At 41.9% G+C, this 26,691-nt stretch overlaps 1 protein-coding gene and 1 long non-coding RNA gene across 2 annotated transcripts in view; both read left to right on the top strand.

The window, feature by feature from the left end:
- ARTN (artemin) overlaps nt 1-9,994 on the top strand; it is a 66,434-nt gene extending 56,440 nt beyond the window's left edge. The window contains exons 4-5 of the mRNA XM_073544476.1: nt 73-274; nt 3,268-9,994. Coding sequence (XP_073400577.1) covers nt 73-274; nt 3,268-3,695 — 630 coding nt within the window. The 3' untranslated portion in view covers nt 3,696-9,994. The remainder of the gene's footprint in view (nt 1-72; nt 275-3,267) is intronic.
- Nucleotides 9,995-14,801: 4,807 nt separating this feature from the next.
- Nucleotides 14,802-26,691, top strand: part of LOC141048882 (uncharacterized) — a 36,664-nt gene continuing 24,774 nt past the window's right edge. Inside the window, exon 1 of the long non-coding RNA XR_012220168.1 lies at nt 14,802-15,059. This is a non-coding gene — a long non-coding RNA (uncharacterized lncRNA). The remainder of the gene's footprint in view (nt 15,060-26,691) is intronic.

Here is a 26,691-nt window from a genome sequence, read left to right as displayed (position 1 = left end):
AAAGCATAGGGAACGCTTCGTTTATGGAACATGACCCTGCGTTACTTACGGGGTTTTTTTTTTTTTCGCCAGGTAACACTCTGGAGTCTTGCAGTATCACTGCTGCTTCTGTCAGCGATGATAACCACCGGCTCTCCAACTCCAGTTATGGAGGGGAAGTCCAATACAGAAATGGAGGCTGACAGTTTTGGAACAGTTGAAACCAAGAGCGTGGACTTTATAGTTGAGGAGAACGTAGAACAAACCATAATATCACCAGGAAGTCCGGTGTTTGGTGAGTAGAGACATCTGATGTTATATATATATATATATATATATATATTTACTTTATGTGTAAAGAATTGTGCAAGTAAGATATTGAGAGCTGCTATAAAGTAATAAGAAAATATAGAAATAGTCGGCAATCATAGAAATATTAACTAACAATAGTAGTGATGAGCGAACGTGTTTGGATAAGGTGTTATCTGAGCATGCTCGGGTGCTAACCGAGTGACTTTGCCATGCTCGAATACTATGATTGAGTCCCCGCGCCGGCAGTTCTCGCTCATTACTATTGTTACTATTAGAAACCTTGAATAAATCAGCCTCAATGTCTATTCATCCTGAGTAGTTTGCCCTGGGCAATGATATTTTACTGCTACCATCGCTAGCTGAAATTTCAGGCTCATCTGTGGACGCTCTAAAGTGCCATGAAAAATTATTCATAGGCCGTGAACTTTTCCACATTTTTTCCATGTTGCACCTGTGAACTTTAATGTATTTTATTGGGATTTTATGTGATATGCCAACACAAAGTAGCAAGTATTTGTGAAGTGTAAAGGAGGTGATACAGGGTTTTCTAAAAATATAGATTTGAAAATTGTGAAATGCATTTGGACTCTGCCCCCCTAAGTCAATACTGTGTAGGATCACCTTTTGCTGCAATTATTGCTGCAAGTCTTTTGGGGGTCTCTTTCTACCAGCTTTGCCCTTATAGAGGTGACATTTTTGCCCCTTCTTCTTTGCACACTTACTTTCGCTCAGTGAGATTGGATGGAGGCGTCTGAACAGCAATTTTCAAGTCTTGCCATTGATTCTGAATGGGATTTGACTGGGCCATTCACACATGAATATACTCTGATCTCAAGCCTCCCTTGTAGCTCTGGCAGTGTGATTATGGTCATTGTCCTGCTGGAAGGTGAACTATACCCTAGGCTCAAGTCTATTTCAGCCTCTAACATGTTTTCCTCCAGGATTGCCCTGAATTTAGCTCCATCCATCTCCCCATCACCTGTGACCAGTTTCCCTGTTCCCTCTGCAGAAAAGCATCTCCACAACAGGATGCTGCCACCACCATCTCTGACGCTAGGGATGGTGTTTTCAGGGTGATTTGCAGTGTTAGTTTTCACCACTCAGTAATTTGCGTTTATCCCTAAAAGTTCTACTTTGATTACATCTGAACGGAGCACCTTCTCCCACATGCTAGCTGTGCTACCTACATGGGTTTTTGCATACAGTAAATGGGACTTCTTATGGCTTGTTTTAAAAAAAATGGCTTTCTTTTTGCCCCTCTTCCAAAGAAGCCAGATTTGTGTAGTATATGACTCAAAGTTATCCTGTGGACAGATTCTTCGACCTGACCTGCAATCTCTGCAGCTCCTCCAGAGTGACCATGGGTCTCTTGTTTGCTTCTGTAATTAGTGCTCTCCTTGCTTGGGCTGCCAGTTTAGGTGGATGGCCATGTCTTGTTAGGTGTGTAGTTGTGCCTTGGTTGATAGATTGAACAGTGCTCCATAAGATCTTCAGAGCTTGGACTATTTTTTTATAACCTAAGCCTGCTTTTACTCTTCTCCACAACTTTATCCCTGACCTGACTGGTGTGTTCCTTGGTTTTCATGATGATGTTTGATCCCTAATGTTCTCAGACCTCTGAGACCTTCACAGAACAGCTGTGTTTATACTGAGAAGAAATTACACACAAGTTGACCAAATTTACTAATTATGTGACTTCTGGAATCAGTTGGTAACTCACGATTTTATATAGGGGTATCAGACTACAGAATGCATGTCAGAATTTTCAGAATTATATTTCTTAAATAATTAGAAAACCAGGTATCATTACATTTACACTTCACAAACACTTGCTACTTTTTGTTGGTATAGCACATAAAATCCCAATAAAATACATTTACGGTAAGTGTGTGGGTGAAGTGCGAAAAAGTCCTTTTTCAAGGCACAGTATATGTTAGGCCAGTTTCACACGTCAGTGTCTCCGGTACGTGTAGTGACAGTTTTCTCACGTACCGGAGACACTGACACACGTAGACACATTCGAATGAATGTGTCTATTCAGATGTCAGCGTGTTTTCACGGACCGTGTGTCCGTGTGCAAAAGACGCTGACATATCCGTTTTTGTGCAACAGCACGGATCACACAGACCCATACAAGTCAATGGGTCCGTGTAAACACGTACCGCACACGGATGCTGTCCGCGTGCTGTCCGTGTGCGTTTTTAAAAGTCAAAGGGTTATCATTGAAACTAGTTTTTCCAATACCTGAACACGGACACAAGGGACAGCATACGGACAGCACACGGATGGTACACACGGACATACGGATAGCACACGGATGGTACACAGATGGTACACACGGACATACGGATAGCACAGGGATGTCACACGGATGGCCTATGTATCTACATGGACACACGGACATGGATAGCTCCAGTACCGGTTTTCCCGGTACCGGAATTATCTGGACGTGTGAAACTGCCCTTAGGGGAGGAAGATGCAATGGGCCTCACAGCCTTTGCCGAGCAGTGGATGCAGAATAGGGAAGGACTGTGTCCAGATGGCAAATTCAGTATCAAATTCAGAAGGATTGGGACTAGTGATGCGCGAACATGCTGGGATAAGGGGTTATTTGAGCATGCTCAGGTGCTAACAGAGTGCCTTCAGCGTGCTCGAAAAATATGAATTCCCACAGCTACATGTCTCGCAGCTGTTCGACAGTCGCAAGACCTGCAGGGATTATCTGTTTGTTAGGCAATCCCTGCATGTGTTGCAGCTGTTTAACAGCCGGCGTCATGCAGCCGCGGGGACTCGAACATATTATTCGAGCACGCCGAAGACACTGGGCTAGCACTCGAGCATGCTCAGATAACGCCTTATCCCAGCACGTTTGCTCATCACTAATTGTGACTAGAATAGATCAGTTTATACAGAAGTTTCTCTTTGATAATTAATGTAGGAAACATATGACACTAACCTGCGACTATTATTTTGCAGAAAATGTAACCTTAACGAGCCAAAGTGACGACGAATTACCGGATAACGTCCTCTTTCGTGCTGAACGTTCTCCTACCGGCAAAAAGAAGAACAAGAAGGCTGGAAAAGGTGAAAATGGTAATAAGAATAGAGACTGCAGCAGACATAGTATACAGGTGAAGGTGCGGGACCTCGGGCTAGGATATGACTCTGACGAATTCATTACATTTTTTTACTGCATGGGGTCCTGCCAAAAATCTAATAATTACGACCTCACACTGACTACCCTGCTGAAGAGCAATCGCATCACCCACAGCTCACACAAGCGGGTCAGTAACCAGCCATGCTGCAGACCCGGCGCTTATCAACCTGCATCCTTCCTGGATATCAACAATGATTGGCAAGTGGTAGAAAACTTGTCCGCGGCTAATTGCACCTGTGGAAGCTGATGTTCTCTGCAAGACGAACGCGCGGCGGAAATAATGCACGGCTCCTGGTAACAGACCGAGAAGAGTAAAGGCAGAAGAGGTCGGGAAGTTGGAAGCGAGGAGCCACCGTGGTACAAGGCACGTAACACAAAGTGGTCCTACAAGTTTCACCTCTGTTGTCTAAAATCTATCGACTTGGTTAACAACCGGCTCCGGCTTTGACGTCATTGGGTTTTTGCTGTGAGGTGGAAGGTTTCTTTGTAGTTTTTACCGCTACTGAAAGTAATGAACTTCAGCACAAACCTATCAGAACATAGAGCGACGTCTAGAAGTGACTCATGGAGGCACATAATGTAAGAGACCAAGGAAGCCTGGCAAGTCCTCCAAGTAACCCTCACCGATGGTCAACCAACTATATTATATACGTAGACACTAATGTATAAAACTGTCACATGGCTGCTTGAAATAATGGGCACAACATTTGCAAACCGGACTTTGTAAAAGTTACAGATAATTGGGAGACGAGTAAGAAAAGTCGTAAGTTCATATAACCTCCTCTTTGGTAGACCGTGGAATACCGGCTCTGTACACGGTTGTGTTTTATCGCAGAGAGGATACAAGAATATCACGTGAGAGGCACTTTTACTATTAGGCTATGATCACACGCAACATTTTTTGCAGTATTTTTGCTGCTTTCAAAACTCCCCGTTTCATCACGCTTTCGCAGTGTTTTTGCTACTTTTTTTTTTTTGCAGCGTGCTTTGTCTACAGTACATGTCTAGTCAAGTTACATTTATGACCCAAAAATGTTTCAAAAGCACAGTTGCATTTTTTTGCAATATTTTTTCACTTTTTTTTCATTGTCATCAATGGGTGAAAAAAATGCAGCAAAAATGCTGAAAGAATTGACACGCTGCAGATTTAAAAAAAAACGCATCTGTCCTTAAAATCAGTCTGAAAAAAAAAAATTAAGAAGATTCATTGCTTTTTCTGGTATTGTAAAAATCAGCTTTTAATTTGCATAAAAAAACACAGCAAAATATACTGCAAAAACGCTGCATGTGAACATCGATTTACGGTTTGGGTAGGTGCACATTTTCTGTCCATCTGAGAAAAATGGTCCGAGTATTCTGATCAGAGTTTTCTCAGAGCTGGAGAGGAAATAAAAAAAAAAGTTTCTCCACCTTCTCTACTCTATCAGTACATGAAAATCAGACTGCACTCAGATGTCATCAGAGCATGGTCCGGTGTTTTTCACAGATCCATAGACTTGAATTACTGATTTTAATCCAACACGTGGCTCAAAATTGGACATGTCTCAGTTTTTTTTTTCCGCTTGGTCAAAAGAAAAAAAAAAGTCGGCCATGTGCACAGCCCCATGGAATATCACAAGTACAAGCGTTATCCATGAAAGCCACATATAGCACTCGTCCAATATAACAAGCCCTTTCTGATATCATTTTATCCGTATTGGATTCTGAATTTTTAATTAGGGCTCATAATCGGAAGAGACAAAATTATCTTTATCTTCCATCAGTCTCAATCTGCAGAATCAATATCAACTCATGCAGGTTTGGAAGGATAATCGATCGACACTTAGTTTATGTCTCTGTGATAATTTATTGTGCAGAGCGTCACCAAATGTAATGTGCAAGTAATGCAAAAATGTGTTATAGATCAGCAAAGTGTGAAAAAGCTGAATCCCATCAAAAATAGTTCAAAAGAAAAAGCAAGAAATGAGTTTAGCGCCTCTCATCGGTATAATCTACGTCACACACAATATATATCGGCCGTCGATATTCTTCACTTTCCACTATCACTAAGGGTATGTGCACACGGTGCGGATTTTGCTGCGGATCCGCTGACATTGTACAGTACAATGCAAATCTATGGGATTTCAAAACCACAGTGCACATGCTGCAGATTTTCCAAGGTTCTAAATCCGCAGCATGTCAATTCTTTGTGCGGATTCCGCAGCGGTTTGAGATCTGTTCCATTGTTCAGGTGTCAAACCACAGGGGAAAACCGCAGGCAAATCCGCAGGTAAACCGCAGGTCACTTTACCTGCAAATCCGTGCAGAAAAATCCGCAGCTCAATCCGCACTGTGCGCACTCACCCTAATCGGGATCTCGATCCCTAAGAAATTGGCAAAACCAAAGATTAAATCCGAGCTGCTTCTTCTGATGTCTCCTGCTACAAAGTGACAGAAGGATTCACAGGAGGCTTCCGCAACAAAAGAGCTATAGGGTTCGGTGACTGCGAAAAAGTATTCTGACGTTTCTGATACCGTTTTCCTAGTAAAATTAATCGGAAATATTCTCAAAATTATAAGCATCGTTATCGATAAAGGAGCAAGAAAAAAAAAAAACAACCTGAGCCACATATTGTATTCCTTTCTCACACCCATCCCTACTTTCTATAATCAAATTATTAAATGCTAAAGGAGGAAACAAAACGGTTAAAGTAAGATATAGGGTTTAATTACTGTGCCCAATAAAAGTCAGTGTGATGTAGCAATCACGGCGTGTATAAACATAACGTATCACACCCTTATGAATGCTAATGATAAAATCAGGTATTAGGTTATTACACTAATGGTTAGGCTGAGTTCACACGTGGCGTTTTTTTCGCGTTTCTGCGGCGGTTTTAACCGCGCGATTTTGCCGCGAAAACGCGAAAAATAAGCATCCCATGCATTCCTATGGGATTCCGCAATGCTGTGCTAATACTGCAGTTTTTACCGCGGCAGAATCTCTTCGCGGTAAAAAACGCAGCATGCTCATTAATTTGCGGAATCGCGGCGATCCCGCACCCATAGGAATGCATTGTTCCGCTTACTTCCCGCATGTGGCTGTGCACACCATGCGGAAAGTAAGCAGAACAATTGCGGATGGTACCCACGGTCCGGAGGAGAGAAGTCTGTCCTCCAGGCTCTCGGTACCATATCCCTGTAAAAAATAGAATTTAAAATAAAAAATATTGTTATTCTCACCTTCCGGCGTCCCGCGCAGCCTTCCCGCCTCTCTCCACGCTTCCGTTCCCAGTAATCCTTTGCGAAAATGCCCGCAATGGCGTCCGTTCTCGCGGGATCACGAAGTCTCACGGTCATTCGCGCGATGTCATCGCGAATTACCGCGAGAACGGACATCATCGCGGGCATTTTCGCAAAGGATTACTGGGAACGGATGCGCGGGACGTCGGAAGGTGAGAATAACACCATTTTTTATTTATTTTTTTTTACATTCTATCTTTTACTACTGATGCCGCATAGGTGGCCTCAATAGTAAAAAGTTGGTCACACTCGTCAAACACTATGTTTGACGAGTGTGACCAACCTGTCAATCAGTTCTCCAAGCGATGCTACAGATCACTTGGAAAACACTAGCATTTTGAAAGCTAATTACGCTTGCAAAATGCTAGTTTTTCCACTGGAAAATCGCGGGAATTTAAAATGCGATTTTCCCGCGGAATGGAATTCCGGAACTCTCGAGGTAATTTCCACGAGAGTTCTGGTACGTGTGCAGTTAGCCTTAAAGTGATAACACCATCAAAATCCTCAAACTTCTCACTAATCTCATCCTTTCACAATACAGTCGTTGGCTCATGTTCACACCACCATATTTTTGAACCAATGTTATTCGATTGGGCTGTTCAGATGACCTTTTTCTTTTTGCATGAAAAAAATTGCAGCACGCCCTAGTCTCTTCCGTATTTTGGATGACCTTCGCCCAATCAAGTCTATGTGCATCAAAAACAAATTCATTCAACCATATATTGTCTGATTTTTTTCACATTGCAATTCTTAAAGGGAATCTCTCAGTAAGATCAACCCTCCAAAGCCATCTACACGAGCATGTAGGTCATGTGAAGCCGAAAAGAATGATACCTTGATATCTCCGATCGGATGTATTATTCCAGAGAAATCCATGTTTTTCTTAATATGTAATTGAGCTGTTAAGATCTATTCTCCGAGATCTATGTCCCTCCCATAGATCTTAATAGCTCATTTACATACAAGTTTGCTGAAACGAGCTATTATAATTGTGCAGTTTGCAGTTGTTTGTCATTTTTTATAGGGCTTGGTCACGCAAGTGTATATATCGGATGAGCGCTTTGCAATGTTTTATCGGCAGTGCGGATATGGAAAAAAAATAAATAAAAATCGCAGCATACGTTGATTGGCTCCGCAAATCGGATCCTGTGCAGCCATACAAGTCTATGGGTGCATGTGAAACATCGAACTGCATTCAGATGTCATCTGAGTGTAGTCCGATGTATACGCACAGAAACAATAGAGAAGATGGAAAAATCAATTTCTGCATCTTCTCCGCACCTGGGAGACGATCCTTTCATCTGAGCAATTCAGATCACAGTAAGGGTATGTGCGGATTCGTCTGGGGATTTTTCCACGCGGAATCTGCAGAATCCGCAGGGCAAAATACCTGTGTTTTACCAGCGGATTTAGTGTGGATTTCCCTTGCGTTTTTACACCTGCAGATTCCTAGAATGGAATAGGTGTAAAAACGCTACGGAATCCGCACAAAGAATTGACATGCTGCAGAAAATAAACCGCTGCGTTTCAGCACGGAATTTTCCACAGCAAGTGCACAGCAGTTTTTATTTTCCGTAGCCCGACATTGTGCTGTACATCACTTGCGAATCTGCAGCGGATCCGCAGACGAATCCACAACGTGTGCACACATCCTAAAAGAATACTCAGATCAAACTCCAATCAGAGAGTCATTGCCATAATTGAGCGGATTTTCTCGCACGAGAGAATAATCGCTCACATGACCCCTGTCCTTAAAGACAAGAACATGGATTTTTCTTCCTCGATTCTTTGGCTTTTTATTCTCATATCTTACTTTTAAAAGCAAGAAAAAAAAATAGAAAAATAAAACAAGAATAGTATTATGAACAGCTGTGAGCAAAGAACAAAAACATGGCAAAGTAGCGATACATTGCGATTCATACAGCACCGTTGTATCAGTCTATGTTGTATACTGTTTACAAATAGTAACTTTTCTTTTTTGGAGAGGTGATGTTCTATGTACTATAATAACTAGGAGGCTTTTATGGGACGACCTAACTCCTCATATAGGGAAAAGCAATTTGCAAGGGAAGTGTAGAAATCTGTGGGCCCTTTTTGTACATCTATATAGCTGATTTCATACAGAGATTGTTTCCATTGTTTTGATTTTTTTTTGCCATGTTCCTTCACAAGCTGTGTTACAGATATCACACGTAGGAAGACAATGTCCTTATGGAACAACCCCTTTAATGCTGAACATAATATGTTAAAAACAGACTAGCTGAATTCTTCTAAGCTTTATGTAGAAACAGGAAGTCTTTTTTTTCCCAGCATGAGTCATCATCAAAACAACAATTCTACATCACTGCAAAGTCCCTGACGGGGAGGGGGGGATGAGCTGAGCACCTTGGTCAGGAGTTGAAGAGGGGATTGAGCTGGGCCAGGGACTTTGCAATGATGTAGAATTGTAGTTCTAGTGATGACTCATACAGGGAGATGAGATTTTCTGTATAGAAGGATTCAGCTAGTCAGTTTTTAAATCCTGTGATGTCATAGACCTAATAGAAAAGAGGAGAATTAACTAGGTTTCTGCACATCAAGAGGATAAAAACTGACGGGAGGAGTGTTTTTTACTAAGATATTCAGGGAAATCTACAGAATGATTTTTTTTTTTTTTTTAATTTTATTTTGAGTTAATCCTCCGTATCATTCACAACGCCATTATATTGTTCTGCACTTCATCGGTCACTACTTGTAAAGTACACAGAACACGAACCGCGTGGATTCTCCGTTTCTTTGTCCTTTCAAGCCATCAGCATCTATTTATTGCCTCTAACTTATTTATTTATTTGTTGTGTTTATTTTTTTTTGTATGATACATTTTCCTTTTCAAGAATTTATTTATTAACCTATCTCTTAACCGTGTTTATATTTTGTATACTATTCATATTTAAAGTCTATTTTTTGACAATTATGTCAGGCGGCATTAACCCTGTATGTGTTACAATGGGTCAAACGTTCATTGATGGTTCTTGTTCTATGCGTTGGGGGAGAGGGGGGGGGGGAACAAAATAAACCACTAAACCATTACCGAGCAATAAATTGGTATCAGTTAACATGTACCGGTGGTCTGTTAAAAAAAAAAAAAATCGAAACTGTCAGACATTTTGTACTGTTTTATAGTAATATTAACCTATTTACTGTTTTTTATTGCAATAAAAAAATCTATTTTTGTATAGATGCCTGTTTACTGTAGAAATAAAGTTAATACTTATTTGTTGCATTCTGCGCAAGTGTACAGTTTAAAAAAATGGTAATTAATGCGTATGGACCTACTCATACATTGGATTGACAGATGTGACAGAGTGAGATTTCGGGGGTATATACAGTATATATTTGTAACCCAAACCTGGGGGTGAAACACAAAGAAAAGTATAGTCTGACCATGATATGTCTGTCTGAAAGTGATCTTTTGCCTTTTAAAGGGGAGTAGAGGAAGCTCTCACCTATAAGGGTATGTGCACACGTTGCAGATTCCATTGCGGATTCCCTGCGGGTTTTCTGCAGATTTAGTGTGGATTTCGCCTGCGTTTTTACACCTGCGGATTCCTATAATGGAATAGGTGTAAGGCTATGTGCACACACTGCAGATTCACCTGCGGGTTTTTTCCCGCGGAACCGCAGGTAAAGTGGCCTGCGGTTTTGCCCTGCGGTTTCACACCTCTACTATGTTAAAGGTGTGAAACCGCAGCAGAATCCGCAGAAACAATTACATGCTGCGGAAAAAAACCCGCAGCTTTTCCGCAGGTAAAAAACAGCAGCGTGAGTACTGCGGTTGTGAAAACCCATAGGCTAACATGGTAAAGTACCATGTCTGCGGAACTGCTGCAGTTCTGCAGGGCCAAAACCGCAGCAAAAACCGCAGCGTGTGCACATGGCCTAAAAAACGCTGCGGATTCCGCACAAAGAATTGACATGCTGCGGAAAATAAACCGCTGCGTTTCCGTGCGGATTTTTCCGCAGCATGTGCACAGCGGTTTTTGTTTCCCATAGGATAACATGGTACTGTACACCGCATGGAAAACTGCTGCGGATCCGCAGCCAAATCCGCAACGTGTGCACAGACCCTAAGCTGCTCAAAGGCTATGTTCACACAGTGTTTTTTTTTTTTCTGCATTTTTGAATGCAAATTTTGAGCTGCGTTTCACAGTACCAGCAAAGTCTATGAGATGTCAGAAATCTTACGCACACAGCTTCTTTTTTTTTTTCCCTGACTGTTTTGTCAAAGAGCTGTGTTTTTGCAAAATGTAGCATGTCACTCCTTTTAGCAATTTTTCAGCGTTTTTTACCCATTGAAAGCAACGGGTGGTGCAAAAAAACGCTACCCCCCCCCCCCCCCCCCGCAGGTATCAGATTTTGCTGCGTTTTGGGTGGCCAAACTTTTTGAAGTAGAATCAGATAATTTTTTTATGCACTGAACTTTATCAGCATGCACAAGAGATAACTGTACACTGACGAAAAAAAAAACAACTATGAAAAACCTGCTTTTCGTAAGCAGCTTAAACTTTGCATAAAGAAAGCGAAGCGTGAACATAGCCTTACACTAGAAAATATTGGATTTTTTTTGCTTTACACCGATGCACATGAAGACCATGCTCACATGATGCATCTATACTGTATTTCCTGCCAATTTTTTAAAATCGCAGTAAAAATCATTGCAAAAAAAAAAAAACAAGAAACCTGCAGCACAATCACATTGTGTGAACATTCCATGGTCTAAAGGATTATTCCTATTTCATGGGCTACTGAGCGATATTATTTCTGTAGCACCCGTAGAAACGATAGCATGTTACAGAAGGTGGTCCCACTGAAGACAAATGCACATTTTTCAGATCTATATTTTTTATATATTTAGAAAACCATGTGTCACTTCCTTTACACGTCACAAATACTTTCTACTTTGTGCCGGTATAGCAAATAAAATCCCAGTAAACAATAAAATACATTTAACTTTTGGGGTCTAACGTGAAAAAAAATGTGGAAAAGTAGAAAAGGATGAGACGAAGACTCCAGCCGCTCCTGAAACTTCACCGCTTTTTATTTAAACAGCTCAAAATTCAGGTATTAAAGCAAAATGCAATGTTTTTCGGACAAGGCACTGTCCTTAGTTCTTAATCCTTATGTATGCCATGACTAAATACCATACCTTTTCCAAAATGCATTGTAAGGCCGGGGTCACACTAACTGACGCAAAATACGGTCAGTATTTTACAGGCGTAATACGGATGAATGACCCCTAAATAGTGATCCGTATGTCATCCGTAAGCAAGGTGTGGTCGTGCATTTTGCGCATGTCAGCATCCGTATGTAATCCGTATGGCATCCGTATAGCGAGATTTTCTCACCGGCTTGCAGGTTTTATAACACAAACCAAAGAATAGATCTAGACACATAGAATGCATATATATATATATACATACATACATACATACATACATGTCATTGAGACACATATATATATTTATATTTCACAGAGTTCTTCATAGCAGAATAGCCGCTAATTCAATTGCCGGCTTTTGTCAAATCATTCCCCAACCCGACATGAAATGACACATGGTTTACATACAGTAAACCATTTCATTTCATGTTTTTTTCATCTAATTACTAATGAAAGACATACAAAAAAAAAATGAAATGAAATGCTTTACTGAATGTAAACCATGTGTCATTTCATGTCGGGTTGGGGAAGGATTTAATAGAAGCCGGCAATTGAATTAGCGGCTATTCTGCTATGAAGAACTCTGTGAAATATAAATATATATATGTGTCTCAATGACATGTATGTATATATATATATATATATATATATATATGCATTCTATGTGTCTAGATCTATTCTTTCGTTATTAAACCTGTCAGTGTGAGTTTACTGTATAGCGCACTGAATTGCCGGCTTTTCTAAAAGACACCGGGTGCGTATTTCTCGCAAGTCACACGTGTGGTCCGTGTGTAATCCGTATTTTTTGCGCACCCATAGACTTGCATTGGCGTACTACGGGCGTAGTACGCTGACAATCGCAGCATGCTGTGATTGGCACGGACTGTAGAATACGGACGAGAAATATACGGCTGTTGGGAGCTGCCCCATAGAGAATCATTGGTCCGTGTCTAATGCGTGCTTTTAACGCCTCTCACTCGTCCGTATTCCTCTCTAGTGTGACCCCGGCCTAAGCCATCTCTACATGTAGCTGAAATTTGAGCTGTTTAACCTAACTGTACGTCACTCATGTCATATGTTGGATCCCTGACTTTTACGTTGACTCACAAGACAAGTCTGCATCTTTCCTGGCAGATGATGGCTGCGGTGGAGCGTTGGAGTTTTAATCCGGAACAGCTGGAGTCTTCATCCTTGTCATCAGAAACAGAGTAGCTCAGCAAACCACGCCATTTCTGGAACTCAGGATTATAACTCGGGATCAAGGTTGCCGGACTTGATTTTGTATTTTTCCTGGACAGCTTCTCAAAAAAAGAAAAATCGCAGACAGACATTTTGTTTTTTACAAGCACATTAAACGACCATAATAAATCATTAAGATTAAGTGATACATGTGTACAGACCATAAATGCGATATGAAGACATGAGCTGCATTCACTGAACTGGAAAAGGCTGATAAATACAGTCAGAAAAATCTGTTCAAGCCTCTCCTGTTAAAAAAAAAAAAATCATGGACGCATCAAAGGGTTTATGCACACATTGCGGATTCTGCTGCGGTGTACAGTACCATGTTAGTCAATGGGAAATGAAATCTGCAGTGCACATGCTGCGCATTTTTCCGTGCTGATTTGCCGCGGTTTTAAATCTGCAGCATGTCACTTCTTTGTGAAGATTCCGCAGCGGATTGGCACCTGCTCCATGATCAGGTGTCAAACCACATGGGCAAACCGCAGGCTAATCTGCAGGTGAAACCGCAGGTCTTTTGACCTGCGGATTTACCTGCGGATTTTGCCGAGTCCACGCGGAAAAATCCGCAGCACAATTCGCAACGTGTGCACACACCCAAAGGATATTCGTCTCCAGGAGTTAAAAGAGAGAAACAAATATTTTCTGTCTTCCAATTTATAGAACTGTCTGTGCCTTTAGTGAGAATGAATCATATATTACAAAACAAATAAAGGAAACGTGTATGTACCTGATATATGATCGACAAGTAATATGGTGCACCTGGAGCTGCAGACTGCCCATGCAAAATCTGCTACAGTCCGTTCTTCTAAAACGACATCAGATGGCAGAAATGGCCCCGATTCATCAAAGCGATTACACCTGGCGTGCACCTCTTAATGACTCAGGTGAGTCTCACTCCACAACGTCGCCTTCATTTAGGGCTCATGTAGACGAGCGTATAAATCGGACAGCACGCTGACCCATGTTATTCAACAGGGCTGTTCAGGTAAACGACTTTCTTCTCGGTCCGAGTGTCCATAAGACAAAGATTGCAGAATGCACTACTTTAGGCTAACGTCACACCTTCAGTATTTGGTCAGTATTTTCCATCAGAGACTATAAGCTGCCACAATACGATCGGCTCTGCTACATAGAGGAGATGATCAGTTCGCCTCTATGTAGTAGAATTATTCACTTGCTATGAGCGCCGACCACCATGTGGTGCTCATAGCAATCAATCAGTGACAACCAAAGAGGTCTCCAGGAGACCTCTGGCTGTCATGCCAACCTATTGGTGACCCGCGATCACGTGACGGGGGTCACCGGTAGGCGGATTTCCATCACGATTGCCAGGAGCGCATGTTAAATGCCGCTGTCAGTGTTTGACAGCGGCATTTAACAGGTTAATAGCCGCGAGTGGATCGCGACTGTTCCGGGCACATGTGGGCTCACCGCCGGGGCCGACATCAAAGGGAGGGAGTGTAAATTTACACCCGATGCCGGAAAGGGGTTAATGTAGTTGTATGAAAACTGATTGCACACGGACATATAAAACTGACACGTGGATGAATATCTAATGAAAATTAGAAACAAAATTGTCCAATTTGTCTGAATGAAACTCTGACGATTTTTCACACGCTTTGTCTGCAGGTGCCCTAAGACCAGCAGGAATAACGCCCGGTTTTGGTGACTCGGGACCATTTTGTGTGTTGATGTTCTATATGTCAAAGAGGCACCAAAGGCAACAAATAACCCTGATTACCAGGTCAAAAAACACAGGCATGTATGAAAGCAGAGCTAGCTAGATGTGTCACAAATGTAATCACACAAATGTAATCACACAAATGTAACAGCTGCCAACAAGTGATCAAAATGCAACCTGCCCAGGACGAGATACTGCACAGTGTGAAGGTGAGATAATAAAACAAGCACAAACAAGAATTGTAGTGACTATTGCATCCACTTCCTTGTGGAAGAACACGCACCTTATTGTTACGGAATGTTTCATTGACAATTTTACATCCGTAAGGCCTCATTCACACGTGTCTGTGTTTAAACACGGCAGTGAAAATATGGTACCGGTGTCATCAATGTTTTGGATCAGTGTGTCGTCAGTGTGCGCTCCGTGTGTCTGTTTTTACCATCAGTATTTTGACGGATGGATACAAAAAAAATAAACAAATTAGAAAGCTTCTATCCTTTGCAATGTTCAATACGGAAGGTACATTGATGACATCCGTGTGCTGCAATTGTTTTTCATCAATGATACCAAGAGAAAAAAAACAAAACAGACACATCTCTGAGAGTTTTGCATGGACACATGAAAAGCACCATAGATTATAATGGGTAAGTGCAATATCCGTGAAAAATAACAGATACAATACATACAAGCAACGCGGCCTCACTTTTTTTTTTCCTTTTTTTTCCTTCTCAAAAATTAAAAAAAATCAATTTGCATGTACCCCAAATGGTTTTCTTACATGGCTGCTAGCAATAGAAAAATAATAAAAAAAAGTGATTGCTCTTGGAATGTGGCAACATAAAACTATTACGGTATTTGTTTCTTCAAATGTACGAATATTGTTCAAAAGTACAAAAAAAAAAAGACACCTATTTGGCATCACCGTAACTGTACAGAGTAAAAGAAAAATGTTATTTATGCCATACAGTAAATGGTATCAATTTAAAGCACAAAAAAAATTAAAAACCTCAGATCTACTCGCCCCATAAACTAATCAAATGTGTTAAACGTATCCCGAAATGGCATCGTTAAAAAATACAGCGTAACACGTGAAGAAAATAAGCTCTGAAGTGTCTATGTAAATGAAAAATGAAAAAGTTATGACTCTCTGAATCCAATAAAAAAATGAAAACATTTTTTCCATAAGGGCTTGGTAATGAAGAGTATAAATTTTGTAGCGCTGAAATGGTTAAAGAGGACCTTTCCCTGGATTTTTTTTGTATTTAATCTGAGCACCTCCTCCAATTGTCACTGCTCTACTGATTCTGGAACAGGTTTTTTTCCATAATTCCGTGACCCTCCATTGCAAAGTTAAAGACGTAAGTTTTACCTTTAACTAACTGAAAGTATGTACGGAACTTCTTTGTGGGCGTGGCTTTATTTTGATTGGCCAGTATCAGAGGAAAAAAAAAAAGCAAACACCCACGAAGAACTCCTTTTGGTATACGCCCAGTTGGTTGAAGGGAAAATATGTACCATAATTATATGGGGGCATAACTTTAGAATGGAGGTTCACAGAAGAAAAAGAAAAACTGTGAAAGAATTAGTGGGACAGCAACAAGTGGAGGAGGCAATCACATAAAAAAAAACAAACAGTGAAATGTCCTCTTTAAGTGACTAGCAGAATAAAAAAGATCTCAATGATTAGCCCACGTTCACACGTTCAGTATTTGGTCAGTATTTTACATCAGTATTTAGAAGCCAAAACCAGGAGAGGAACAATCAGAGGAAAAGTATAATAGAAACACGTCACCACTTCTGTATTTATCACCCACTCCTGGTTTTGGCTTCTAAATACTGATGTAAAATACTGACCGAATACTGAACGTGTGAACGGGGACTTAGGAGGTTTTTCCCATCCACATTTATAATTCCCTTACAATAAAAAATGAAAATGCAAAAACATCGACTGAACTCGGTGAAGGCAGGATCTCACATTTACATAGCTAAGTGAATGCAGATCTGTTTTCTAAAGTTCAATGTTTATGGTACAGAAAACTGGCAGAAGTTTTGCATATTAATTAATATTAAATACAACTTTTCCCATAAAAAGCACATCTGTATTTGGTTGCCCTTTGTATCATCTGGTTTCGTATGGGAAAATCATAATAAAAGGAATAGTCCATTTTTAGGAAATAAGATACTAATTAGTTCCCTCTCATGGTTGATCATTCGTGGCTAAAAGGTTCCATAAACAGTAGATACAAATGTTATGGTAAGTATTTGATTGTCTTCCCTTCCCAGTACATTTCCATTTAAGGTAAAGAATTCGTATTGAGCTGGGTAGCGACGAGAAGAAATATAGTCTACGATGTGATAGAACTGCATCTACTTATCTAGGCTGAAACGGGGTCCACCATGAGAAATGTTTGGTGAATGACATGGGTCCAACTGTACATATAATTATTCTCTCCCTTCCGACATTAGTCCTCAGTAAAGGCACCTTTGGTAGATGTTACGGCCTTGAGTCGATGTGGGTAGGTCTCTATTACAGATGAGCGAATAGATTCTGTACAAATCAAGTTTGGTTCAAATTTGTCAAAATTCTTTTGAACTTTGCGACTTTTTTTTTATATAACTGGATATTTATTGATTTTCCAATAGAAAGTTACAGAATGATAACACATCAAGATACAATGCATGTAATCATTCAATGCAAAACAGTTAACAAACATAATAGAGACAAATATAATTGACAAGACAGTGAAACACGAGGGAGGGAAGGAGGAAAGATCCCAGGGAAAGATGGCACATTTTGCTGAGTAAATATCGATACTAAGCCTTCCGAGCCCAGTATACGTCCCACAGATTCCACGTTGCTTCAGAACTTTCAAACGTATTATTTATTAAAGCAGTGAGATGTTCCATACTTCGTATGTCCTATATGCGCGAATGCAACTCGTTAAGTGACGGAGGATAAGCCAGCCTCCACTTCCTTGCTATTAAACATCTTGTGGCTGTGATCAGATGTAAAAGAATCTGCTGAATCCTACTTCCAATCTGGAATGGGGGGATATTGAGCAAGTAGAATTTAGGGTCTAATGGAATATGAAGACCCGTAACTTCGAAGATTAAAGTTTTGACCCTACTCCAAAACCCTTGTATGATTGAACAAGTCCAAAAAATATGGGTTAGGTCTCCTTCATCAGAACCGCATCTCAACCATTGCCCAGATATATTAGGATTAAATTTATGCAATAACGAAGGAGTATGATACCAAAACATAAGTAATTTAAACTGGTTTTCCTTATACGTATAACAAGTGGAAGTCTTAGGCTGTGTGCACACGCTGCGGATTCCGCTGCGTTTCCGCAGCGGTTTTGGCCGCTGCGGACCCTCAGCAGTTTTACCTGCGGTGTACAGTACCATTCATTTGAATGGGGAAAAAAAACGCTGTGCCGACGCTGCGGAAAAAACCGCGCGGATTTGCTGCGGTTTTGAATCCGCAGAAAGAATTGCATGTCAATTCTTTCTGCGGAAACCGCTGCGGGTTCCTATCTCCACCATTGTGGAGATAGTGAATCCGCAGGACCAAACCGCAGGCAAAACCGCAGATAATCCGCAGGTCTTTGGACCTGCGGATTATCTGCGGTTTTTGCAAAATCCGTGCGGATTAATCCGCAGCGGATTCCGCAGCGTGTGCACGTACCCTTAGTTGCCCTCCTCCAGACCCCCTGCCACACCCCCGGAGAAAGAGATTCCCCCAAGAAACCCTCCCACCTGTCCATATAGGAGTGTCTTGGAGACTCCTCCGGATACGGGTCTAATAAAATCCTATAGATATCAGATATAAGACCCTTGGTCGATACTCCTGCCCTGCAGAGTCTCTCAAAGCGGGTTGGTTTGAAGACTACTAAGGAAGAGTAAAGAGACTGCATATAATGCCTAATTTGTAAATACCGACAGAAAGAGTTTGAAGGTAAGTCGAAGCCCAATTGTATCTTATCAAAAGGTAACAAGGATCTAGAGTGACTATCAACTATATCAGCAAAACAAAAAAGTCGCATATCAAACCACAACTTAATCAAGTTCCCCCTAAAGCTGTCTGGTAGTTTGGGATTAAACAAAAAGGAGGTTAGTGGAGAGCATTTCGACATCAGTGGGAATTTTTTCATACAGGTATTCCAAATCCTCTTAGTGAAAGCTATTGGTCCCAACGTGTGTGAGTCGAGATTATTTGAGGTAGTTGCCCATAGATAAGAGTTAGGGTGGATTGGAGCCATCCACAACTTGAACTTTGCGACTTCTAATAATTCTTTTGTTTTGCACGAATCCCCGAAAATGCCTGCCGTCATATTACAAAATAGCATAAGACAGAAGGAGCATATGATCTCATGCGTGGCTCTTTGTGCTTCCCCGTAATGCCTCGAAGCATGCACCCGCATATAGTACAGCCAATCAAAATCATAACAGACTATAAATATGAGGTCACTGATAGCCACTATAAAAGCTCAAGCAGGAGATGCTGCTGCCGTAGTGTGGGGGATGTGGATAGGAGAGAGGATCTCAGAGCTCAGCCAGAGACATAGTACATGCATGAGACGATTACAGGAAATTGGTAGAGAGAGATAGGAGTTAGTGATGAGCGAACATGTCAGGGAGTTGTTGCTTTCATGCGGCAATCACAATAAGTCTGTGATGGAAAGAAGAACTCCCATTAAAATTGTTATAGGTATGGCTATACCTATGTAAATGTGTATGTACACTGTGTGCAGAATTATTAGGCAAATGAGTATTTTGATCACATCATCCTTTTTATACATGTTGTCCTACTCCAAGCTGTATAGGCTTGAAAGCCAACTGCCAATTATGTAAATCAGGTGATTTGTATCTCTGTAATGAGGAGGGGTGTGGTCTAATGACATGAACACCCTATAAAAGGTGTGCTTAATTATTAGGTAACTTCCTTTCGTTTGGCAAAATGGGTCAGAAGAGAGATTTGACGGACTCTGAAAAGTCAAAAATTGTGAGATGTCTTGCAGAGGGATGCAGCAGTCTAGAAATTGCCAAACTTTTGAAGCATGATCACCGAACAATCAAGCGTTTTATGGCAAATAGCCAACAGGGTTGCAAGAAGCGTGTTGATAAAAAAAAGGCGCAAAATAACTGCCCATGAATTGAGGAAAATCAAGTGTCAAGCTGCCAAGATGCCATTTGCCACCAGTTTTGCCATATTTCAGAGCTGCAACGTTACTGGAGTATCAAAAAGCACAAGGTGTGCCATACTCAGGGACATGGCCAAGGTAAGGAAGGCTGAAAAACGACCACCTATCAGCAAGAAACATAAGATAAAATGTCAAGACTGGGCCAAGAAATATCTTAAGACTGATTCTTCTAAGGTTTATGGACTGATGAAATGGTGGGCCAGATGGATGGGCCCGAGGCTGGATCAGTAAAGGCCAGAGAGCTCCGCTCTGACTCAGCAAGGTGGAGGTGGGGTACTGGTATGGGCTGGTATTATCAAAGATGAACTTGTGGGACCTTTTCGGGTTGAGGATGGAGTGAAGCTCAACTCCCAGACCTACTGGCAGTTTCTGGAAGACACCTTCTTCAAGCAGTGGTACAGGAAGAAGTCGGTATCGTTCAAGAAAAACATGATTTTCATGCAGGACAATGCTCCATCACATGCATCCAAATACTCCACAGCGTGGCTGGCCAGTAAAGGTCTAAAAGAAGAAAAAAATAATGACATGGCCCCCTTTGTTCACCTGATCTGAACCCCATAGAGAACCTGTGGTCCCTCATAAAATGTGAGATCTACAGGGAGGGAGAACAGTACACCTCTCCGAACAGTGTCTGGGAGGCTGTGGTGGCTGCTGCACGCAATGTTGATCGTAAACAGATCAAGCAACTGACAGAATCTATGGATGGAAGGAAGGTGAGTGTCATCGTAAAGAAAAGTGGCTGTATTGGTCACTGATTTTTTTTTTTTTTTTTTGAATGTCAGAAATGTTTATTTCTAAATTTTGTGTTGTTATATTAGTTTACCTGGTGTAAATAAACAAGTGAGATGGGTATATATTTGGTTTTTATTAAGTTGCCTAATAATTCTGTACAGTAATAGTGACCTGAAAAAAAAGATATCCTCCTAAAATAGCCAAATCTAAAAAAAAAAAACACTCCAACTTCCAAAACTATTAAGCTTTGATATTTATGAGTCTTTTGGGTTGAATGAGAACATAGTTGTTGTTCAATAATAAAAAGAATCCTCTCAAATACAACTTGGCTAATAATTCTGCACACAGTGTAGTGTAAGTGTTAATAAGCTCACAGATCGCCGTCTTCTCCAGTTTTTTGCACAGCTCAGGTCCTCTACTGAGTCACATGACGCGGCTATTCCAACTTGTCGGCTCACACTGGGGTTTATGTGTGAGCAGTACATCTCTTTTACAATGTAAGCCTTTGAAGTCTTGCTCTGATTCAGAAGAGAACTGAAACAGCGCTGGAAATCGGAGAAGACGTCAGTCGCTGAGTGTATTAACACACTGACACTACACTACGTGCACATTTCCACAGGTGTAACCAATAAAACATGTAATGGCATCACTTCTTTAACCCCTTCACCCCCAAGGGTGGTTTGCACGTTCATGACCGGGCCAATTTTTACAATTCTGACCACTGTACTTTTATGAGGTCATAACTCTGGAACGCTTCTATGGATCCCGGTGATTCTGACATTGTTTTCTCGTGACATATTGTACTTCATGTTAGTGGTAAAATTTCATTCAAATAACTTGCGTTTATTTGTGAAAAAAACAGAAATTTGGCAAAAATTTTGAAAATTTCGCAATTTTCCAACTTTGAATTTTTATGCCCTTAAATCACAGAGATACGGCACACAAAAAACTTGATAACTAACATTTCCCACATGTTTACTTTACATCAGCACAATTTTGGAACCAAAATTTTTTTTTGTTAGGAAGTTATAAGGGTTAAAAGTTGACCAGCGATTTCTCATTTTTACAACACCATTTTATTTTTAGGACCACATCACATTTGAAGCCACTTTGAGGGGTCTATATGATAGAAAATACCCAAAAGTGACACCATTCTAAAAACTGCACCCCTTAAGGTGCTCAAAACCACATTCAAGAAGTTTATTAACCCTTTAGGTGCGTCACAGGAATTTTTTTGAATATTTAAAAAAAAATGAACATCTTTTTTTCACAAAAAAAATACTTCAGGTTCAATTTTTTTTATTTTACCAAGGGTAACAGGAAAAATTGGACTGCAAAAGTTATTGTGCAATTTGTCCTGAGTACGCTGATACCTGATTTGTGGGGGGAACGACTGTTTCGGCGCATGGCAGAGCTCAGAATGGAAGGAGCGCCGTTTGACTTTTTCAATGCAAAATTGTCTGGAATTCAGATCGGACGCCATGTCACGTTTGGAGAGTCCCTGATGTACCTAAACAGTGGAAACCCCCTACAAGTGACCCCATTTTGGAAACTAGACCCCCCAAGGAACTTATCTAGATATGTGGTGAGAACTTTGAACCCACAAGGGCTTTACAGAAGTTTATAACGTACAGCGGTACAATTAAAAAATCATATTTTTTCCACAAAAATGATCTTTTCACCCCAATTTTATTTTCCCAAGGGTAACAGGACCCTAAAAGTTATTGTGCAATTTGTCCTGAGTATGCTGATACCCCACATGTGGGGGTAAACCACTATTTGGGCGCATGGCAGAGCTCGGAAGGGAAGCAGCGCCATTTGACGTTTTTGGCTGGAATTGAGATCGGACATCATGTCGCGATTGGAAAACCCCTGATGTACCTAAACAGTGGAAACCCCCCACAAATGACACCATTTTGGAAACTAGACCCCCTAAGGAACTTATCTAGATGTGTGGTGAGCACTTTGAACCCCCCAGGGCTTCACAGAAGTTTATAACGCCCGGGCGTGAAAATAAAAAATTCGTATTTTTTCCACAAACATGATCTTTTAGTCACCATTTTTTTTATTTTCCCAAGGGTAACAGGAGAAATTGGACCCCAAAAGTTGTTGTCCAATTTGTCCTGAGTATGCTGATACCCCATATGTGGGAGAAAACTACTGTATGGGAACACGTCGGGGATCGGAAGGGAAGTAGTGACGTTTTGGAATGCAGACATTGATGGAATGGTCTGCGGGTGTCATGTTGCCTTTGGAGAGCCCCTAATGTGCCTAAACAGTGGAAACTCCCCACAAATGACCCCATTTTGAAAACTAGACCCCCTAAGGAACTTATCTAGATGTGAGGTGAGCACTTTGAACCCACAAGGGCTTCACAGAAGTTTATAATGCCAGGGCATGAAAATAAAAAAATCGTATTTTTTCCACAAACATGATCAATTATTCCCCAATTTTTTTATTTTCCCAAGGGTAACAGGAGAAATTGAACCCCAAAAGTTGTTGTCCAATTTGTCCTGAGTAAGCTGACACCCCATATGTGGGAGAAAACTACTGTATGGACACACGTCAGGGCTCGGACACACGTCAGGGCTCGGAAGGGAAGTAGTGACGTTTTGGAATGCAGACATTGATGGAATGGTCTGTGGGTGTCATGTTGCCTTTGGAGAGCCCCTAATGTACCTAAACAGTGGAAACCCCCCACAAATGACCCCATTTTGAAAACTAGACCCCCTAAGGAACTTATCTAGATGTGAGGTGAGCACTTTGAACCCCCAAGGGCTTCACAGAAGTTTATAATGCCAGGGCATGAAAATAAAAAAATCGTATTTTTCCCACAAACATGATCAATTATTATTCCCCAATTTTTTTATTTTCCCAAGGGTAACAGGAGAAATTGAACCCCAAAAGTTGTTGTCCAATTTGTCCTGAGTAAGCTGACACCCCATATGTGGGAGAAAACTACTGTATGGACACACGTCAGGGCTCGGAAGGGAAGTAGTGACGTTTTGGAATGCAGACATTGATGGAATGGTCTGCGGGTGTCATGTTGCCTTTGGAGAGCCCCAATGTACCTAAACAGTGGAAACACCCACAAATGACCCCATTTTGGAAACGAGAACCCCTAAGGAACTTATCTAGATGTGTGGTGAGCACTTTGAACCCCCAAGGGCTTCACAGAAGTTTATAATGCCCGGGCATGAAAATAAAAAAATCGTATTTTTCCCACAAACATGATCAATTATTCCCCAATTTTTTCATTTTCCCAAGGGTAACAGGAGAAATTGGACCGCAAAAGTTGTTGTCCAATTTGTCCTGAGTACGCTGACACCCCATATGTGGGAGAAAACTACTGTATGGACACACGTCAGGGCTCGGAAGGGAAGCAGTGCCATTTTGGAATGCAGACTTTGATGGAATGGTCTGCGGGTGTCATGTGCGTTTGGAGAGCCCCTGATGTACCTAAACTATTGAAACTCCCCACAAGTGACCCCATTTTGGACACTAGACCCCCCCACGGAACTTATCTAGATGTGTGGTGAGCACTTTGAACCCCCAAGTGCTTCACAGAAGTTTATAACGCTCGGACGTGAAAATAAAAAAATCATTTTTTTCCACAAAAATGATATTTTTGCCCCCAATTTTTTATTTTCCTAAGGGTAACAGGAGAAATTGGACCCCAAAAATTGTTTTGCAATTTTCATGAATTTCTTTTGGGGGAGTGTGTTTACACCGTTCCGCGTGCGGTAAAATTGATAAAGCGGTTTTATTCTTCGGGTCAGTACGCTTACAGCGATACCTTATTTAGGTCTTTTTTACGTTTTGTCGGTTTTATGCAATGAAAACTATTTTATATAAAAAATAATTATTTTTGCATCGCTTTATTCTGCGAGCTATAACTTTTTTATTTTTTCGCTGATGATGCTGTGTGGTGGCTCGTTTTTTGCGGGACAAGATGACGTTTTCAGCGGTACCATGGATATTTATATGCGTCTTTTTGATCGCGTGTTATTACACTTTGTTTGGCGGTATGATAATAAATCATTATTTTTTGCTTCGTTTTTTATTTTTATTTTTTAAGGGGTTCGCTAAAGGGGTTAACTAATGGGACAGTTTTATAGGGCGGGTCGTTACGGACGCGGTGATACCTAATATGTGTACTTTTATTGTTTTGGGGTTTTTTTATTTTCAAAAAATGAATTTATTGGGGAATATTTTTTTTTTTTTTTTACTAATTTATTTGGCGATTTTTTTTAAAATTATTTTTACACTTTTTTCACTTTATTACATAGTCCCAGGTGGAACATCACTGTCCTGTGACAGATCGCTGATCTGTCACATCACAGATCACTGTGACAGATCAGCGATCTGTCACAGGCACTGCACAAGGCTTCCTCATGCCTGCGCTTTGCAGGCACTGAGGAAACCAGCTTCCTCCAGGCCCCCGAAGGCCCCCGTCGCCATCTTGGATTCGGGGGCCTGGAGGAAAGGAGCCCCTCGCAGCAGCGCTGCACATTGCGCTGCTGTGGGGGGCTCAGGGAAGCACGGAGGGATCCCCCTCCCTGCCGATGCTTCCCTTTAACTTCCGGTACACCGCGATCATGTTTGATCGCGGTGTGCAAGGGGTTAACGTGTCGGGGGCGGTCCGTGACCGCCCCTGACACATAGTGCCGGGTGTCAGCTGTGATAATCAGCTGACACCCGGCCGCGATCAGCGGCGCTCACCACGTGGGCGCCGCTGATCGCGCTAGACGTACTATCCCGTCCATGGGCATAGGGGCCCAGGTCCCATGGACGGGATAGTACGTCTGATGTCAGGAAGGGGTTAACTAGACTGCTCTGTGTCCAAGTAAAGGGGCAATATAGATGTATAATGTATAGAGACACATCAGGGCCACATCATCTGCCAGTATGTGTGACGTCCGTCTGAGAGTCTGGGCTGCAGTAAGACAGCACCCTGAGCAACCCCGATACCCGTTACCCCTATACAGGGATCTGGATTTACAGCAGAGCCCAGGAGGCGCTGCCTGAATAAGAGCAGCGGACCAGAGCAGGACGGTCGCCAGAGAGGGGTTAAAAAACGGGACCAAAAGCGAAGTCAGGAATCCGAGTCTAAGCCAGGCGGGCAGCAGAGGTACAAAAACAGCAGAGGTAGCAGAGTCAAATCCAGGCCAAGGTCAGAGTCGTAAACCAGGAGGGCGGCAGAGGTACAATATCGTCAGGCAGGAGCAGAGTCAGAAATCCAGGCCAAGGTCAGAATCAAAGATTGCAAATAACAAACTAGCACACTGGGGAAACCAAGACTATATCTGGCGGCCTGCAAGACAGGCCCCAAGGTATTTGAAGGATCAGGCTATCCCTCACAGGTTCACAGTCTGATGATGTTATTTGGACCGCCCCCAGGACCAGGCCAGATGGTGATGCACCAACCCTTTCATGACTGACAGAGGAACGGAGCCTGCGCTCACCAGATGCCTGCGCAGGAGCCCCTTCTCTGTCACCACCACCCACGGGGAAACAATGGTGCCTCCTAGTGGCCAAGGCAGGAACAGCAGTCCCTGTATCTGACGGCAACGTGACAGTCCGGCGCCTCCCAGTGGCCGAGGAAGGAACAGCAGTCCCTGTATCTGATGGCGACGTGACAGTCCGGCGCCTCCCAGTGGCCGAGGCAGGAACATCAGTCCCTGTGTCTGACAGCGACGTGACAGTTCGGCACCTCCCAGTGGCCGAGGCAGGAACATTAGTCCCTGTGTCTGATGGCGACGTGACAGTATGAATATGGGAGACTGCAGCGCAAATAGCAGCAACTGAATTGGAGGCGCCAGGACCCCGGCCGGTAGTAGCAGACGTTCGTCACACTTATTCTAGGAGTCAAATTATCGCAGAGAATTGGAAGACATTGTGGACT

The sequence above is a fragment of the Dendrobates tinctorius genome, unplaced genomic scaffold (assembly GCF_039654945.1).
Source record: "Dendrobates tinctorius isolate UK_male_01 unplaced genomic scaffold, ASM3965494v1 ptg000138l, whole genome shotgun sequence".
NCBI lineage: Eukaryota > Metazoa > Chordata > Amphibia > Anura > Dendrobatidae > Dendrobates > Dendrobates tinctorius.
The sequence above is the reverse complement of the archived record's forward strand: the minus strand, read 5'-3'. Positions and strand labels throughout refer to the sequence as shown.